Source organism: Hyperolius riggenbachi, chromosome 5 (assembly GCF_040937935.1).
Source record: "Hyperolius riggenbachi isolate aHypRig1 chromosome 5, aHypRig1.pri, whole genome shotgun sequence".
NCBI classification, from domain to species: Eukaryota; Metazoa; Chordata; class Amphibia; order Anura; family Hyperoliidae; genus Hyperolius; species Hyperolius riggenbachi.
Window position 1 is genome coordinate 256,543,269 of NC_090650.1, and position 20,467 is coordinate 256,563,735.

The window sequence follows — 20,467 nt, forward strand, 5'->3', positions numbered from 1 at the left end:
ACAGAAGCAGGTCTAGAAGAAGCCGCAGGTCAAGGTCCAGACATAGGTCAAGGTCAAGATCAAGAGGAAGATCCTCAAGGAGATGCTGGGCCTGCAGCAGCTATGTGATGCCAGAAAAGACTGTCTGTAGACTATGTTTTCAAGAAATGTCAAGGGAACCAGATCAAACCCCACTGGATGTATCTAACATGATCAAACAGGCGGTTCAGGATTCCATGAAGGAGTACATTGCCGCAATGCCGCCTACTCCTGCCGGACCTACCGAACATACTCAGGCTTCTGAGGCCGAAGACCAGGACGAACTAGATCTAGGTTTTGACTTTGCGCTGGTGGAGCCATTTGTATGCGCGGTCAGGCAGGCTATTGAGTGGGAAGATGATGAAGATGATATGGCGGATAAAGCCAAGAAACAAAAACAATATTATGCGCACTTAAAGAAGAAGGTGACGCCCTTTCCACTAATGCAGGAAATTTCAGACATTATTAAAGAAGAGTGGAAGAAAGCAGAGAAGAGACCACCCCTACATAATAGGCTTGGGAAATTATATCCAATGCAGGAACAGGACTCAGAGCAGTTGGATAACCCACCAGTAGTGGACGCCTCAGTTATGAGGTTAGCAAGACCAACTACCCTTCCTCGCGAGGATGCTGTTCGCTTTAGAGATGGCATGGACAGAAGGATAGACTCTGAATTCAAAAGAGTCTATGCTACGGCAGGAGGTGCAGCTAGGCCAGCAATAGCCCTGACCGCAGTAGCAAGAGCATTTAGAGTGTGGACAACAAATATAGAAGAAGCTATCAAAGCAGATGCGGACAAGGACGCCATAATATCCGGGTTAGAAGACCTCAAACTATCGGCAGACTATATCGGGGAAGCAGCGGTGGATATCGTAAGATGCTCAGCGAGAACCATGTATTCCTCGGTCGTAGCGAAGAGGTCTCTATGGCTGAAGGCATGGACAGCAGATCCAGCTTCACGTCAAGATTGGTGCAGAATAGCATATGATGGAAAGCACCTGTTTGGGAATGAAATGGACACAGCAATAAAGAGAGTGACAGGCGGCAAGTCGGGATTAATACCGCAAGATAAGAGAAATAAGCGCCCTTTCACCCAACAGACGAGTAGATACCAGCAGCAAAGATTCAGATCAGCAAGGTCATATAGACCTGGGAAAGAGTTTAGAAGAACTTGGCAGAGTACTCAGGCCAATCTTCAGCGCATTACAAAGCAAAGAAACACCACTAACCCTTCACCCTCACAGCAAAAGGGTTTTTGACAGTCAGACTGCCCAGGGGTGCCCGGTAGGAGGAAGATTGTGCCAATTCGGCCACATTTGGGCGGAAAATATATCCAACCCCTGGGTAATAAAGACAGTCACCCACGGACATCGCTGGAAGTTTATTGCAAAACCACCCCATTCCAGGTTTATTGCAACAAGAATCCCAGCAACAGTAGACAAGCAGAAGGTGCTATTGGATTACGTTCAGACGTTACTGGAAAAGAAAGCGATAAAACCAGTTCCGATACAAGACAGACGACAGGGACTTTACTCCCCCTTATTTTTCGTTTTGAAGAAAACAGGAGATTGGCGCCCGGTGCTGGATTTGAGGTTCCTAAACCGGCACATTCGTGTGAAAAAATTAAAGATGGAAACACTACAGTCAATTTGTCAGTGCATAATGAAGGAAGACTGGATGCTTTCGGCGGATTTAGAAGACGCCTACTTGCATATCCCTATCGCTCCTGCCTTTCAGCAATACCTGAGGTTCGCAGTCGGACAGGAGCACTACCAGTTTACATGTCTCCCATTTGGGATATGCACTGCCCCTCGGACGTTCTCCAAGATCCTACTGTCGCTGATAGCTCTTCTTCGTACACGAGGTCTACGCATATTCCATTACCTCGACGATCTCCTACTACTGTCGCAGGATGTAAAAACGATCAAGCAACAGAAGAAAATCCTCTTGGACACACTTTCACAATTCGGTTGGAAGATCAACATAAAGAAGAGCCTACTAGAGCCGGCTCAAAAGACGATATTCCTGGGAGCTTTGATCGACACACAGAACAATTCTCTGTCACTACCCCTAGAGAAGATGCAAGCGATAATTGCAAAGTCCAAGAGGATACGGTCATTAAGCAGCCTTCCGGCAAGAGAGTGTATGAGCTACATAGGGACCTTAACATCCACCCTCCCGATGATCCGGTGGGCCCATTGGCACATAAGGCCTTTCCAATGGGGTTTCCTCTCCCAATGGAAGAAAGACAACTACAACCAGACAATAATCCTGACCTCCTTAATGAGGAACAGTCTGAAGTGGTGGACAGTGAAGGAGAACTTAGCCAAACACCACCTAATCCAACATGGGCTACTGACCACAGTTACGTCAGATGCCAGCGCCAGAGGATGGGGAGCTCACTGCGAACAACGAACAGCTCAGGGGCGCTGGGAGACATTCAGCAATCAAATACCAGCAAACATACTGGAGTTGCGGGCAGCTCACCAAGCCTTGCTAGCCTTCCGACAGCTAATTGTGGGGAAGACAGTAGTACTGAGGATGGACAACTCCACAGCTGTAGCTTACCTGAGGAGACAAGGGGGTACGCGGAGTCTCCAGTTGCTTCAGGAGTCGGCCAAGATCTTCCAGTTTGCGGAAACATACCTGTGAGACTTGAAATCGGTTTACATCCCGGGGAAAACCAATATCACGGCAGACTACCTGAGCAGGCATACTGTCTGCAACAACGAGTGGTGCCTGTCTCAGGAGGTCTACCAATGGATTTGCAGGAAATGGGGTACATCGGACCTGGATCTCATGGCAACTCCTCAAAATACAAAGTGTGCCAGATTCATAACCAGGTATCGTTGCAACAGAGCGACGGCAGTGGATGCAATTACAGCTCCATGGAGAGCCAACCTGGCATATGTATTCCCACCGACACCACTAATCCATCGTCTACTAGTCAGATTGATGACAGAGAGGATTACGGTAGTAGCCATAATACCATACTGGCCCAACCGTCCATGGTTTTCATTATTGCTGGAGATGAGCACGCAGCCACCCTTACCACTGCCTCACAGTCCCAACCTTCTGTTCCAGGGAGCGATACTCCACAGGAACCCGGAAAGACTCAGCCTCATGGCTTGGAACTTGAAGGGCAGAGGTTGAGGGGTGAAGGATGCTCGGAGGCAGTTATACAAACAATGCTCAAATCTAGGAAACCCACTACTAACACTACTTACTCAAGGATATGGAATCGCTTTCTACTCTATACCCAGGAAAAAGGAATAGACCCCTTGAAAGCAGAACCTCACCATGTGCTAGAATTCTTGCAGAAGGGTTTAGAGTTAGGGCTGGGGTATCACACCCTGAAGGTACATACTTCAGCTATTTCAACCTTTACGGGGAAGTCTTGGGCGATAAACCCTTTAGTCAAGCAATTTATGAGAGCTGTGCTTAGGCTAAAGCCGCCTAAAAAACCAGTCTTCCCCAAATGGGATTTACCCCTAGTGCTTGACGTCTACTCCGCTCCTCCCTTTCATCCTATTGAGGAATGTAACATGTGGAACAAGACGCTGAAGACCATATTTCTGGTTGCTATAGCATCGGCAAGGAGAGTATCCGAGCTACAAGCGCTAGGCTGCAACGAACCCTACCTAACCATCTTTCCCGATCGCCTAGTGCTAAGACCACTACAACAGTTTATTCCGAAGGTGGCTTCTACGTTCCATTTAAATCAAGACTGGACACTACCTTCTCTTACAATAGAGGGTTCGCCACAACCACATCCGCTGGATGTAGTACAGGCAGTGAGTTGCTACCTGCAGGCCACAGCAGATTTTCGTAGGACTGAAAGGTTATGGGTAATCCCGGCCGGATACAAGAGGGGAGAGCCAGCGTCGGTGAGAACTATCGCTTCCTGGATAGTTAAGGTTATACAGCTGGCATATAGGACTCTTAACTTAGTTCCGCCAGAACAGATACGGGCACACTCCACTAGAGGTATTTCTACCTCTTGGGCAGCATTCAATAAGGTGCCAGCAGAAAAGATATGCCAGGCAGCGAACTGGTCCACAATTCATACTTTTATGAAACACTATAGAGTAGATATGACAGCTCAGTCATCTGCTTCATTTGGAAAAGCTGTACTGTTGTCACATACTGGGTGATTAATTAAACTCACCTTTGTTTGCACAGCATATAGTCTCCCTCCCTTCATTTTTTCCTAGTTAAGTCCCATGTGTGACGACATTAAGCATAGGGAAAGCGGAAAATTGTTACTTACCTATCGGTAATTTTCCTTTCCCGATGCTTATATGTCGTCACACGACCCTCCCTTCTATGGGCTTCAGTGTTCGAGGCTACATAAGACTGGAGAGGTGGGGCAGAATCCGACATTTATAACATCAGGGTCCTATAGGGTAGAAGGGGCGGGGCATCTACCCATGTGTGACGACATATAAGCATCGGGAAAGGAAAATTACCGATAGGTAAGTAACAATTTTCCGCTGTTCTGTGTGGTAATATCTGAATCCTTTGCATCACAGAAGCGTGTTCCTACTCTAATAGGGATGGTCAATGAAACACAAATAATTCTGAGTTGATGCAAATTTTTCCCAACTTTCAAATGAACCAGTCATATGACTGCAGCATTTGATCGGGCCCATTTTCAAGTTGCATGAACTCTGAATTATTTGAATCTGGGTACTTATCCGTTAGCCGGGCGCATCCTCTAGGTGGCGACAAAAGTCCACCAGAGTTACATCTTTCCCTACTATCCATGTCGGCCTGGAGGGGGAATAGTAATTAGCGCCACCTGCCGGATGCGCCCGGCTAACGGATAAGTACCTGAATCTGTACTGTTTAACTGGATTAGCTGCTAAATTCTTTGACTTGGTAATTTCTCAACTCTGCTTCTGGGGTAGGGCTAATGCGCTTAGGGCTTGTTTACACTAAGGGCGTTTGCGGGTGTTGCGATTTCAGAAATCGCCCTAAAAGCACTGGTGCAATGATTCCCTATAGTGTTCACATACGAGTGGTTCGATTCCGATCCGCTCACCAAAGCGCTGCCTGTACCATTTTCAGGACGATTTACCTGTAATAGAATGTATAGGGAAATCGCAAAGCGCTTGAAAAAGAGCTTTGATTAGCGATTTCCCGAGCGCTTTTATGAATAAATACATTGTATTTATTAATTTCCAGGTACAATAGTTCACTTTCTTACTGACGTCAGGAAGTGAAAAAAAAACCCTGCTTTCTAAGTGCTTAGGGAAAATTGCAAAAAATTGCTCAGTGCTTGAAAAAGCGCTGGGCAATTTATGATATGAACAAGGCCTAACTGGGACATTCATTGGGGGTTTTTTTCACACACCACTACAGATGGTAAATGAGATGCAAAAAAAAATCCTAATTGATGCAGCTTGAAAATAGACAAATTAAATTCCACATTGGAGGAAATTAATTGGACCATTACTGCATAACTTTCCATATATAGGTTGCATAATCCATTGGATCTCATTAACCATCCCTATTCATAGGTAGATCAATGAAATGTAAATTAGTTTGTATGTAAACTTTATGCAGCTTGGCATTGGACCAAGTTCATCTGATTGGTCCAGTTGCAAGCTGCATACAATTTGCATGCAAACTAGGATTATTTGCTTGTCATTAACACTATTTATAATAGGTATGGTCCATTAAATGTAAATGTTTCATGCTAATTTTATGTATGTAAATACAACTTGAATATGAACGAATCAAATGCTGCAAAATCATCAATCTGCATTAACTCTGAATTATTTATATCTCATTGACCATCCCTTCTCATAAGGCACATGGGTTATGTAAATAATCCCAACTCTATATTCACAGTTGAGAAACAGGTCACAATTTCCTAAACTTTTTTTTTTGAGTTTTCAAAATCGCTGCCGCCTGTGAAAACGCTTGGCTAATGTATCTCAATGGGATGGTGCACACCAGCGGTTTGAGTTTTTAGCAAACCGCAAACGTGGCTCCTGCAGCATTTTTGCGGTTTGCAGAAGCGTTTCTGCCTCAATGTAATAGGAAAAGCTCAAACCGCTCTGAAAAACGCTAGATCAGAGTGGTTTTCCAGGTGTTTTTGTTACAGAAGCTGTTCAGTAACAGCCTTACTGTAACAATATATGAAATCTGCTACACAAAAACGCTCTAAAAAATGCTAAACATGCCTAGAATCGCTCTGAAATCTGCTTCAAAAGCCTCTAGTGTTTTGTCGATCTGCTAGAGGTTTTTGGTGTGCACTGGGCCTTAAGGCTCATACACACATCAGATTATAGTCTTTGGAAAATGAAAGATCACAGACCAATCTTACCACCCTTCATGTAGTATGAGAGCCATACCTTCACAGTCTTTTCTATAGAGCTGAACTCCCCATCAGAAAAAAATCTTTGCAAGATGCTGCACACAGATGCTGTACACATGCAAAAGATCAGTATCTGCAAAATATATGTTCCTGCAAAAGATCTGTTGCAGGAACAGATCTTTTGCAGATACTGATCTCTTGAATGTCTACAGCATCTTTGTGTGCAGCATCTTGCAAAGATTTCTGTCTGATGGGGAGTTCAGCTCCATAGAATAGACTGTGTAGATATGGCTCTCATACTACATGGAAGGGGGTAAAATTGGTCTGTGATCTTTCATTTTCCAAAGACTATGGTCTGATGTGTGTATGCACCTTTAGGCCTAGAACCCACTGCAAAACGCTATCGCTAATCGCAAGCGCTAGCATTTTGTATGAGCAGTTTGTCAGCGGTTTCATGAATGTTTTAGGAAGTGATTTTACAAAGTGTATCAATTTGCCCGCGATGGTGTAGCGATTAGCAATTTAAAGTCTGATTGGTCCTTTCAATGAATTTTAATTTTGTTACAGTGTGCAGTAACTTCAAAATGCTAGCAAAATCGCTCCATGCAGGTTTTAATGAGCGATTAAGCCAGCGTTTATACACTTTACATTAAAGCGATAACGCTCCCAAAATGTTGCATGTCCTGCGTTTGCGATTTGAGGAATCGCAAACGCTCCAGTGGAAGTTGCCCCATCCATTAACATTAGCTGAGCGTTTTGGCAAAACGCTAGTGTTTTGAATTGCGCCAGAAATGCTCACAAAACCGCTCCTGTGGGTTCCAGCCATTATTCAGTATTTTTTTTTTATCACTGAGGCTGGGTGCTCATATAAGATAACGTGAAAAGCTGCGTTTTATGTCATGTTTTATGCATTTTTTGTACGTTTGCGATGCGATTTTCATGCGTTTTGCGTGCGTTTTAATGCGTTTGTATGTACAAAACGCATATGTGTTTTTCTAGTTCCATTTTGTAAATCACTAGGAAGACAACAGGAAGCGGAATTACAGCATACAAAGTTATTTTGGGGGAAAAAAACGCATATAAAAACGCATGGAAAATGGATGAAAAACACATACCATTGCATTCCCATTGACTTGTATTATGTGTGTTTTTGATGCGCCTTTGAATATTATGCAACAAAAGAAGCATTTTTAAAAACGCAGGTTTGAAAACTCATATGTGTTTTCTCCTGCAGCCCATAGACTTGCGTTGCAGCGTTTTCTGCAACGCTAGCGTTTCTGCTATGTATGCGCCCAGCCTTAAAGACTGGAAAAATGAAAATAGATGAATGAGCTGTGTGGGCAAATGGTGTGGTCAATTAAAATCAGCTGTGTGTTTGTATATTTCATTTCTATATATCCTTTTGGTTTAGGCTTGGTTCACAGTGGTCAGTTGCATAACTCACATGTTATTATGACTGTGAACTGCAATGGAGACGGGCCATAGACCTTCACCCCCCCCAACGACAACGCCACGCCGACGGGCGTGACCGCAGCGGCAGCCCCAGGACCGCCTAACGCCAATTGGCGTCAAGTCCTGGGGTGGGGATTTGCAGAAGATTGCGCGCCATCGGCCTCCCACATTTTCGCCGTCTATTTACTTAGCACAGCACTGCGATCTAAGGCAGCGCTGTACTGGTGGACAGCCATGTGACATGGCTGTCCCCCTGGGAGGCACTGCAGTGATCGGCTGTCATAGGCTGAATCACAGATCACAGTGATTGGCTCGCGGGGGGAGGGAGGGCTGGGGAATAAATAGTAAAAAAAAAAATAAGCAAAATTTATTTATAAAATAAATATTTATAATAAAAAAATAAACATTGGGGGAGTGATCAAACAGCTCTGTTGGTGGGGAGAAAAGAGGGGGGGGGGGGGGGGGGGGGGGGAAATCACTTGCTGAGTTGTGCGGACCAAGCCTTTAAAGCTGCAGTGGCCTTTTTTTTGTAAAAAAAATGGCCCGGTCAATAGGGGGGTCATAGCCCAGGGTCCTCCAAAGGTTAATACAAAGCCTGCATGGAGCGAGTTAAAATAACGCGATCCATTACTGTGAAAAGGCCCATAGGGCTCAAACCCGCTAGCAGCCTTTTCTAAGCTCTTGCTATTGCAATGCTATGGGTGACTTTTATAAAATAACATCGCTCAAGTGGCATTACATTAGCAAGAGCTTTACAAATCATAAGCTCTTAGGAAAGCGCTTCTAGTGGGGTCCATGCCATAGAGTTGTATAGGCACTGAGTTGACATGTAGAATTATTCTGCAACGCAACTGACCAATGTGAACAGGGCCTTTGGGTTTGCGAGTATCATTATACCTGTGGAATTCCAGTGAAAGCCCAGAGAAATAAAACCAGACCACGCAGAGCACACAAATTCTTTATGATTTCATCCAGCGCGAAACAACATCTAAGAGCCATCCAATCACTTCTACATCCTTCTAAACATAGCTTGGATCTTCTTGTGAATTTAGAAGAGTCTAGGAGTAGAATTGTTACTTTGACATGATTAAACAAAAACCTGATCCTGACATCTTTCATCATAGGAAATCATAGGCATGCTTTGAGGAAAATTAGGGTAGATGTCCAGGCTATTTAAAAACTGTAAGGGTATTTCTAAAAATGTAATAACTTGGTTTCATCAAGCTTCATCCTCTCCTTCTTCCTCTTCAAATTCTCCTTGCTCATCAGCGGTGGCATCTTGATACTGTTGGTACTCCGACACCAGATCATTCATGTTGCTTTCAGCTTCAGTGAACTCCATCTCATCCATCCCTTCTCCAGTGTACCAATGCAAGAAGGCTTTGCGGCGGAACATAGCTGTGAACTGCTCTGAAATTCTCTTGAACAGCTCCTGAATAGCAGTGCTATTGCCGATAAATGTGGCAGACATTTTGAGGCCTCGTGGTGGAATATCGCACACTGCGGTCTTCACGTTGTTGGGGATCCATTCAACAAAGTAGCTGCTGTTTTTGTTTTGGACATTAAGCATTTGCTCATCAACCTCCTTCATAGACATTCTTCCACGGAAAATTGCAGCCACTGTGAGGTAGCGCCCATGGCGAGGATCACAAGCCGCCATCATGTTCTTGGAATCAAACATTTGCTGTGTCAGTTCTGGCACAGTCAGGGCACGGTATTGCTGACTGCCACGGCTTGTTAGTGGAGCAAATCCGGGCATAAAAAAGTGCAGTCGTGGAAAAGGCACCATGTTTACAGCCAGTTTACGTAAGTCTGCATTCAGCTGGCCTGGGAAGCGGAGGCAGGTTGTCACCCCACTCATTGTGGCAGACACCAGATGGTTGAGGTCACCGTATGTTGGCGTTGTTAATTTTAAAGTGCGGAAGCAGATATCATAGAGGGCTTCATTGTCTATGCAGTAGGTTTCATCTGTGTTTTCCACCAGCTGGTGCACAGAGAGGGTGGCATTGTATGGTTCAACCACAGTGTCTGATACTTTGGGTGAAGGCATCACGCTGAACGTATTCATGATTCGGTCAGGGTACTCTTCCCTGATTTTGCTGATCAGCAGTGTGCCCATACCAGAGCCAGTGCCACCACCCAGGGAGTGGGTCAGCTGGAAACCCTGTAGGCAATCGCAGCTTTCAGATTCTTTCCTCACCACATCTAAAACTGAATCCACTAGCTCAGCACCTTCTGTGTAATGACCTTTGGCCCAGTTGTTTCCAGCACCGCTCTGCCCTGAGAAGATCACAAGGAAACAGAAAATTAATTATGATCATCTTTATTCAGAAGGCACTTTGTATTGAGATGTTGTTTCCTTTCCATCTATAATAGTACAATTACATTTATGCATAAAGAATAGTTTTGTATAAATGTAAGTTTTGCTAAATTGACAAAAGGAATGATCTGCTCTGCCAGTTCATGGATTTATAGCTGCCTGCTCAAAACCAGCCAGCCTCCCCTAGTCACATGGGCATCCAAGCCAAGAGGAGAGTGATTGCTTTGTTAGCTGAAGCCACACCCACAGACTGACCAGCAACACCTTATGATACATAGTTTCACGCTGACTGGGTGAGGGTATTAGTAGGCACCTGAAGCTTCTGATGGGGAAATGAAGATTTATGAATTGATGCGGTGTGGGCAGTGCAGTTGTGGGCGGTGGCTTAGTGTAAGTGCTAGATTAGCGCAGCAATTGTAGTGTGCGTGCACAGCTGTGTCCGTTCATACTAAAGTACGCACAGACGCACCTGTAGGCATACGCTTAGTACACTGATGGCTTACTGTGGGCGGCGCCATTGTGAACAGTAACAGTATGGCGCTGTGGTGTGTGTGCGCTGCGCGTGAAATTCTTTTGAGAATTAGTGGTTTACTAGTAATTCATATAAAATAATGTTTCTATTAAAGACATTTACATCAAATGGGAATCTATAATAAAAAAGAAATAAAAAAAATCAGCCGGATAATTACCTAAGGAGAGTGAAGGCTCTGGGCCCTACAGAGCCTTTCCGCTGCTCTCTCGGTCTCCTTGTTGCAGTGTCAGCTCCTCCGTTTGAATTCCCCACCGCAGGGGAATGCGGAAGTCTTCGGGAGCTGAGTCTTCCCGAAGGCAGACGGCTACATACAGTGCATACGCGTGCGCAGTATGGAGCAGCCCGTTTCGGGAGCACTTGGGCTCTGAAAACTTCCGAAGTCTCCCTTTGGCGGTGTAGAGAGTAGTATTTGACCAAATTGGATGAATACTGCTACAGGTGAGCGAGGAGAATGCCAGCGCATACCACTAAGGCTGCATCTGAAATGACCACCAGCTCAGTGTGTAGCACCTATATAGACTTTCTGCACACTTCGCATTCAATTCAGATGCAAATCATATGCAAATCTGCTACTACTTATCATGCAAACCAGATTGTATCATATTGTACCATATCTAGTATAATATACTTTGCATGCAAACCATATTGGAAGCTAAAGTACCTCCTAGTTTAATAAATGTTAGCACTTGTCTTGGATGCAGGGCATGCATTTTTCAGTCTGGCAGAGGCGGTGTATGCCTATGCGATTAACCATTCAATTGCAACATGTGTATAGGGATGCGCAGCCTTCCCCCCCCCCCCCACAGGTGAGCCTGCGCTGGTATAGGGACCGAAAAAGAAGCGGGAAGGCTCGGTTTCTCAACATTTTATTGGTATATACCCCTTTTAAAACCCTGTACTCACCAAGTACCCCCTAGCATAGTAAACATTATCACAATTCCCCCTTGACAAATATACAGTGTGATGCGAAAGTTTGGGCAACCTTGTTAATTGTCATGTTTTTCCTGTATAAATCATTGGTTTTTACGATAAAAAATGTCATTTAAATATATCATGTAGGAGACACAGTGATATTTGAGAAGTGAAATTAAGTTTATTGGATTTACAGAAAGTGCACAATAACTGTTTAAATAAAATTAGGCAGGCGCATACATTTGTCATTTTATTGATTCCAAAACATTTAGAACTAATTATTGGAACTCAAATTGGCTTGGTAAGCTTAGTGACCCCTGATCTACATACACAGTTGAATCGAAATATGAAAAAGATTATTAATGGGTTCAATTGTAAGTTTCCCTCCTCTTTTAATTTTCTCTGAAGAGTAGCAACATGGGGGTCTCAAAACAACTCTCAAATGACCTGAAGACAAAGATTGTTCACCATCATGGTTTAGGGGAAGGATACAGAACGCTGTCTCAAGAGATTTCAGCTGTCTGTTTTCACAGTTTGAGGGAATGGAAGACCACAGGCTCAGTTCAAGTTAAGGCCCGAAGTGGCAGACCAAGAAAAATCTCAGATAAACAGAAGCAACAAATGGTGAATACAGTCAGGGTCAACCCACAGACCAGCACCAAAGACCTCCAACATAATCTTGCTGCAGATGGAGTCACTGTGCATCGTTCAACCACTTGAGTTATGCTAAAGCACATTTAGCCAGCTTCATTTTGGAATAAGGTGCTGTGAGTTATTATTTGGGCATAACAAGGGGCGTTATGCATGGAGGAACTAGAGATATTTTGTAAAGAGAACTGGTCCAAAATACCTTCAACCAGAATCCAGGAACCTACAGGTAGCGTTTAGAGGCTGTAATTTCTGCAAAAGAGGATCTACTAAATATTGATTTCATTTCTTTTTTTGTGGTGCCCAAATTTATGCACCTGCCTAATTTTGTTTAAACAATTATTGCACACTTTCTGTAAATCCAATAAACTTAATTTCACTTCTCAAATATCACTGTGTGTGTCTCCTATATGATATATTTAACTGACATTTTGTATCATAACCACCAACGATTTATACAGGAAAATCATGACAATTAACAAGGTTGCTCAAACTTTCACACCCCACTATATATTTAATTGTAGTACATGATGATTGGTTCTAAACAATTTCCAAGCATTTACTATTGCTTTTAATTAGCTAAAATACTAATCTGGTGTTGTTTATATAAGATTTATCCTTTTCCAAAACTCTAAAATTTGTTATTCTTGGTTAAGTATATCAAGCTCGAGTATCCCCTAGAACCCTCAGAAGTACCCCCTGGGGTATGCGTACCACACGTTCAGAACCTAGGCTCTATAGGACCCAGAGCCGTCCCTCTCCTTAGGAAAGTATCTGGCTAATTTTTTATTTTTTTTCATCGTTAATCCCCAATAACTTTAACAACTGTGACTGAGGGCCCTTTTCCACTAGCGGCGTTTGCGATGCTGAATCGCAAAATCGCAAACCGCTAGTGATTTTGAAATCGCTACGGTTTGCTTTTTAACATAGGAATCGCGGTAGGTAATTTCTACTACTGCGATTCGTTTTTGACTCAAACGCGATCGCACCGCGGAGCGATCTTTGCCGCGACTTTGCTAATCGTGAACGCAATCGCCGGGAAGTTTCCTGCACTTGCGATTCAGCAATCGCTAGCGTTTAGCACGAACGCTAGCGATTTCTAGTGGAAAAGGGCCCTGATTGTGTGCTGTAACAAGGATTACTCAATCACTACCACAGATATCATGCAGACGTAAACACATCTTTGTGAACATGAACAGACTGGTTTGTAATTTCAGATGAAACCAGGATTACAGCATGCTGGGGGCATAGATATCTCAAAAAATGTAAGCAGTCCTGTTTCTTTGGCAACGAATGTAGAGAAATAGAGAGAAGGGGCGGGCAGGCCCTCAGAATCCTATATGCTATACCTTTACATTTAGGAGACATTGCATGTCTATAAACTGAATGAGGAAGCAGGGTTGCTATATTATTAGCACCTCTGTGTTTGTTTGTGCCAAGTTTTTGTTTTGTGTTGCTTTTCCTCACAGTGCCATGTTGTCTTTAACCCACACCTCCCTAATGTCATTCATGTATGACTGTCTGCATCTACCATACATGGAGGCAGGGCATGTTGCCTGTTTTATCACAGCATACTTCTTCTATTGCTTGAGGCTTATTGATTCACCCAATGGGGCAACTCCAATCATAAGGTAAACACAGGCAAACCCAAAACACAATGTCACTCATGATTTTGGCTAACAAAATATCTGCTGACATGCAACATGTGGCTTCCACTGTTCTCTCTTGCTAATTGGTGTGCTGTTAGCCTGCTACCAGTAGCACACCCCAGTGTTCATCACAATGGGAAGGGGATTGAGAGCAGTCTTAGCCACGCCCCCTGTGGAATTCTGATTAGGAAAGGCAGTGAATGGTAGCTCGGCCACACACCTCTAGCTGAGGCCAATGTACCTGTAGCTGAGGAGGAGAAAAGCACTAGTGCAGTTTCCATGACCACACTGCAGAAGATGTAAAATGAGCCATAAATTGTTTTTCTCCGATGTTGCTGTCATTTACAGCAAGTAGTAAAAATCTGACAGAACCGACAGGTTTTGGACTAGCCCATCTACTCATGGGGGATTCTCAGGAATTTCTTTATTTTCAAAAGTACTTCGTGAATTGCAGTTGCTCCGCCCAACTGCCAAAAAAGTGTACGGTGCGCAGGGAGGCTGGCCAGCATCTTTGTATAAATCTTTTACAGGGAGTGTCTTTATAAAGAATAAAGGCTATGCTGAGAATCCCCTAGGGAGAGATAGACTAGCCTAACACCTATCGGCTCTGTCAGATTTCGACTATCTAGTGTAAATGACAGCAACACAGGAGAAACGTAATTTATGTCTCATTTTACTCTGGAAGAGACATGCATCTTATTTGTATGTGATCATATATATTTAAAATTTACGATTTTCACGACAGTGGTCCTTTAAAGTGTACCTGGAAGGGGGAAAGTGCCCAAAAGGGGCATTCACCTTATAGGAGGGAAGCCTCTGGGATTATTATTTTTTTTTTTTATTGTATTTATAAGTGCCAACATGTTACGCACCGCTGATTATCCAGAGGCTTTCCCGTTGTCCTTCACCAGCCCATCCCAGAGCTGTCTCCTCTGTAAATTCACTGAGGAGCCCTTGATGGCCCTTTGCCGGCGATTTCGGCAAAACCCTCAAATGCTAGCGCTTTTGAAAGCGCTAGTGTAATAGAAGTCTATGGGCCCATTCTTAGTTGGGCGATTTGCGCTAATCACCGCAAATCGCCCCAAAATCGCGAAATGCAAACGTGTAGCCTGCACCATTTTCAGGCGATTTCCCGACGATCGCGCTTCAGTGTTATAGAAGCACTAAATACAATCGCTGAAAAATCGATGCACTGTCCAGTGATTTTTCCTCGTGAAATTGCGGAAAAATCACTCCTGCAAAACGCCATCAAAAATCGCCAGCGTTTTGAGTTTCTGAAGTGTGAATGGGCCCTAAGGGAATCTGCTGATTGCTGGAGCTCTGAGGAGAGTCACATGATCAGCTGAACAGCCTTGGAAACACTGAGAGGAAATGGTTGGGACTTTTATCTCAGGAAGCATAAGCTAGTTGGTTAGTCATTTTCAGAAATGGTTTGATGAACAGTCTACTCATCTCTAAGTATCTGGTCTTTGCTAATATTAAAATAAGAAATGTCTATATTATGCAGCAATCATATGCTATACAATGCAGGTTCTTCTTTTTTTTTTTTTTTTTTTTGCGAAGGGAATGGCAGGTTTACCTCAAGCATCATAGTTCTCTGTTGGTCACCACCCATCACCTCTATGGGCTAAATTAGCATAATTTCTTTATCAAGCTATATTTTGGGAACTACTGGCCATTAGGGATGATCAATGTTATGCAAATATTTCTGAGTTTATTTAAGTATAGATGCAATCCTCTAGATTGTAAGCCTTCGGGCAGGGTCCTCCTCCTTTTGTGTCCTACCTGATCATGTACCTCCATTACTGTGATCCCATGCTGAGTGAACCTTGAGGCTAGTACACACTAGCAATTTTGATTGGCCAACGATTGGTCAATTTTACCACCTCCATGTAGTATGAGGGCCAAACAGATTTTCAATTCTATGCAGATTATATAGGTAAATGGTCATACTACGTGGAGGTGGTAAAATTGACCAATGATTGGCCTATCAAAATTGCTAGTGTGTACTAGGCTTAACTTGCCTAATCTCCCTAATGCTCCCTTCCAGTGACTAAGCATTACCTTGTACTCATACTGTGCTGCATGATCTGATCTTTCTTGTATTCCTGTATTGTCCTTTTGCTGTATGTCAACCCTAAATATTGTCTATAACCTAAACTAATGTCCAGCGCTGCGTAATATGTTGGCGCTTTATAAATGCAATAAATAAATAAGTGTATGTACATTTTTATGCAAATATATGCAGCTTAAGGGCTGGAACCCACAGGAGCGCTTTTGGCAGCATTTTGGCAGCACTGCGATACGCTAGCAGTTTGCCAAAACGCTGGGCTAATGTTAATGGATGGGGCAACTTCCACAGGAGCGTTTGCGTTTCCCAGAAACGCAAACGCAGGACCTGCAGCATTTTGGGAGCGTTAGCGCTTCAATGTAGAGTATTGAAACGCTAGCAGAAACGCTCAGCAAAACCTAAACGGAGCGGTTTTGCTAGCGTTTTGCGGTTCAGCACACTGTAACAAAATTAAAAATAATTCACAGGACCAATCAGGATAAAAACGCAAAACGCTACGCACCCGCTGGGCAAAAAAATACAATGTTGCAAAACACGACCAAAAACGCGCATGAATCTGCTTGCAAACCGCTCAGACAAAACGCTAGCGGTTGCGTTTTGCGTTTGCTGATTTCAGTGGGTTCCAGGCCTTAAAGTGGATCAATCAATTTAAACCTGGATGGGACTTGATTGTCAAGCATATATATTTGCATACATTTGCATAAACTCTGATTTTTTTTTTTTGCAAAACATTGATAATAATAATCCCTACTGGCCATCTTGGCATCCAATTGTCACTGAAAGTAACCTCTGATTATGTCATTTATCAGCATGCTCAAGAGTCTAGTCTAGGTATAGGCCTAGTGCACACCAGAGCGGTTCGGCAGCGTTTCTTGATCCACTTGCGGATGTGGAAACGCTTGGGTAATGTATTTCAATGGGCTGGTGCACACCAGAGCGGGAGGCGTTTTGCAGAAACTCATACTACCGGGCTGCTGCAGATTTGGGATTGCGGAGGCGTTTCTGCCTCCAATGTAAAGTATAGGAAAAACGCAAACCGCTCTGAAAAACGGCAGTTCAGAGCGGTTTTGCAGGCGTTTTTGTTACAGAAGCTGTTCAGTAACAGCTTTACTGTAACAATATCTGAAATCTACTACACCAAAAACTCTTCCCAAAACCGCAAAATGCTAGCTGAAACGCTACAGAAAAATAAGAAAAGGCGTTTCAAAATCTGCTAGCATTTTGCGGATCTGCTAGCGGTTTTTGGTGTGCACCAGGTCTTCAAGTCATATGACAATTCCTTTGCTGTTCATTTTCCTTATTTTTATCAAGGTAGGCTATATTTTTTACTTGCATGCTCCGTTTAAAATACTTACCAAATACAAAGTTATCTGGTCTAAATATCTGCCCAAACGGTCCTGATCTTACGGAGTCCATTGTGCCAGGTTCCAAATCCACAAGGATTGCACGTGGTACATACTTGTTTCCTGCAGGGATGGAACATAACTGCATTACTAATCAGCAGACATGAGCCTAATTCTATTTCTGGAAATAAAGGTTTTCCTACTTAACCCAACTGCAAATAGGAATCTTAAAATGTATTACCAGAGGCTTCATTATAGTATACGTTGATTCTTTCCAGTTGCAAGTCACTGTCTCCATGGTAACTGCCAGTTGGATCAATGCCATGTTCATCACTGATAACTTCCCAGAACTGGAGAAAAAAATAAATAATATTCAATCATTATATTTTTACGTATACTTTTAGTGTTATAAATTAATATGTAAAAGGCACATTGGCTGTAAAGCAGATGCTAATATAACAAAGCAAACTTGCAAATATAAGGGAAAAAAATATATTCAATGTATATAACTGTAATTTAATAAAATCAAACTATGTATTTAACACATACTGTTTTTGGTAATTTAACATTTTACATGTTCTCTAAATGTTACATAAAGCTATAAAAGCAGTCATGTAATATATCACGGTTTCTGAAAACAAATCTGGGTTTACCACACCCAGATTTATCTACACTGCAAAGCAGCAAAACTGCCACTGCTATTTCATATAAAGGTATTGCAGTGCACTATAAATGGAATACTCCTTATGCCTATTCATTTAATGCAGGAGGAATATGGTCCCCACTGTATTTCAGTAGATGCAATTTTCAAATTAAGGATCTCCAATAATATGCTTTATTAATGATATACCTAAGAAAAATACCCATAATACTATATACTATACCCAAATACTATACACATATCATTAGTAAATGTGTAATTGAATAAGGATCAGGATTTCTGTTTACGATACATCATCCTATTGCAGTACGAGGTTCTATAGAAATCGCTGCCATATCCAGCCGCATAAAACGCTACTTGTCCAATAGGCAACAATACATGCATTGGGTTGGCAAGACAACACCCTGTGAAAAGCCTCATTTCCATGCCTGCACAATAGGCAGCCCCACAAAGCACTGGCACACCTCCCCCATAGCAGCAGTGATGAAGGTTGCTGTCATAGGAAAACCCCACCCAGTGGACTCGGGAGTAAGGGACCACCATGTGCTGCTGCGGGTGACAGTGGAAGGAATGGGGAGGCAGGAGGATGAGGAAAATCCATAGGGCAGTCTCTGCAGTGCTCCCTATCTTTCAATGTATTTTTTACTGACATCTTGAAAAAACAGCTTAGCTCGGTATACTGTATGTTTGTGGGAAATATGTTTTGATTGATAGTGTTCAAAATTGTAACTACGTAATAAACGAAATGACACTAATCGTACAGCAGTAACATCCACTAGTGTAGCCATTTACAGTAAATGATCAAGACTTTTACAATGTATCAGTATAATTTGTAAAGCAATGGCCAATGTTCCTCCAATGAAAACAAGACATAAAACATGCACCCATGTTCACTTCAATTCCCCCTTGCTAGCAAGCAGCTCCTGTGTGGACAGATCACAGTCTAGCCATTGTAGCCCCCAGTCTGTGTCTGTGAGGGGGAGGTTTGGGCTATAAGGTAAAGGGAGGAGGGGACGGGGAGAGGCAGGAGGGAGAGGAGCAGTTCCTTATCTCTCTAGTAGAGCTGCACGGAGCTCTTTGTATAATGTGGACGGCACAGACAGACGAAGTACATTTATTTATGGAATCTCTGTAAAGTCACTGACAGTTGGCAACACAGTTTCTCTGCATGGCAGACAGTAGGACGACATTGTTATAATTCCATAGGAAATGGCAGCCAGCCACCACCCCATAGGTTCAGCTAGAGAATGATCATGCGGCAGCCTGCGCGCTGTGCATGATGAACTCACACTATCTCGTGCTCATCTACATGGAATCAAATCATTCGCTTGACATAACCGATCACCGATCGTTCCTACCTTTGCGCCGATCTGGTTGCCGCACTGGCCAGCCTGGAGGTGCACGATTTCACGCATGGTTGTGTTGGATCTGTAGATGGGGAAGCGTGTACTTTGGTGTGTGTGTTCTTGTTGATGTGTTTCAGCCCTTTCTCCCCGACCTGGTCCTGTGCACCCCTTCCTGTGATGGTGTCTGGGCTGGCGCTGTTCCTCTGCCGGTGCTTATATATATGGGAGACTGGGAGGATGCTGGCTCCTCCCCTCTACTACTCTCCTGAGGACACGATGCTCCATCTCCCATTCTCTGCCACCCTTTCTGCCGGGTGATGTAATGGTGGATGGGGCATGGGGAGTGGTTAGAAGTGGGACTGGAGCCAATGGAAGAGCTTGAGACGGGTGGTCTGGGATCTTGCATTGTCTCCCCATCGAAGGAGAGGATGCAAGAAGCTAATTAGGTGTTGGAATGAGGTTGAGGTACACGATTACAATAAGGAGATGCTGAATGGTGCTTGGGACTCGCCTTATATTGTTGTATATTCGGGCGATGCAGCAGATATGGATTGAGAAATCCCGTTATAGCAGTCGCCACTCCCAGACATGCTATGGAGGGGAGGGTGAGACCACCTTGGCTAGACTGCAGTGGTGAAAGACACCCGTGATAGAGAACATCTACAAATATGGCAGCTCACTCTGATCAGCATAGGAAGCAAGCCAAAGAATGTCTTTCATTGCTACATATTAACATATCACTTACTGTATCAACCTGTAATTAGTAAACTGCTTAGATAATGACACGTTATCTGTGGGCCTCTTGCACACTACATGCAATTCCGGCCCGTTCAGACTACAAAGTGCGGACCGCAACGCATGCGGACCGCAACGCATGCGGACCGCAACGCGTACGAACGCACGCCATCCGCGTTCGTATGCGTTGCGTGGCTGATCCCATCACTGAAAAGTGAATGGGACAGCCGCGCGTTTTTGTAAAATCTGCGTGCAGCATGCGTTCCCGGACCGCACAGGTCCGGAACGCATGCTGTGTGAACATCAGACATTGCACTCTATGCAATGTCTGATGTCCTGCGTGTCGGCCCCCCCGCACGCATTTTTAAAACGCATATGGAAACGCGTGCAGTGTGAACGGGCCCTTAGCGGTACTGCATGCTGCATTTTTCTTTTGATAGCATCCAGGAAAAATT

General features: G+C 43.7%; 1 protein-coding gene across 1 annotated transcript; it reads right to left on the minus strand.

The window, feature by feature from the left end:
• Nucleotides 1–8,737: 8,737 nt before the first annotated feature.
• On the minus strand, nucleotides 8,738–19,523 carry LOC137518671 (tubulin beta-2B chain). Its single transcript, XM_068236819.1, has 4 exons — nucleotides 19,290–19,523; nucleotides 17,512–17,620; nucleotides 17,283–17,393; nucleotides 8,738–10,075 (listed from the first exon to the last, which is right to left on the minus strand). The coding sequence occupies exons 1-4, from the start codon at nucleotides 19,344–19,346 to the stop codon at nucleotides 9,015–9,017; spliced, it is 1,338 nt and encodes a 445-aa protein (XP_068092920.1). The 5' UTR covers nucleotides 19,347–19,523; the 3' UTR covers nucleotides 8,738–9,014.
• Between the last annotated feature and the right edge of the window lie 944 nt (nucleotides 19,524–20,467).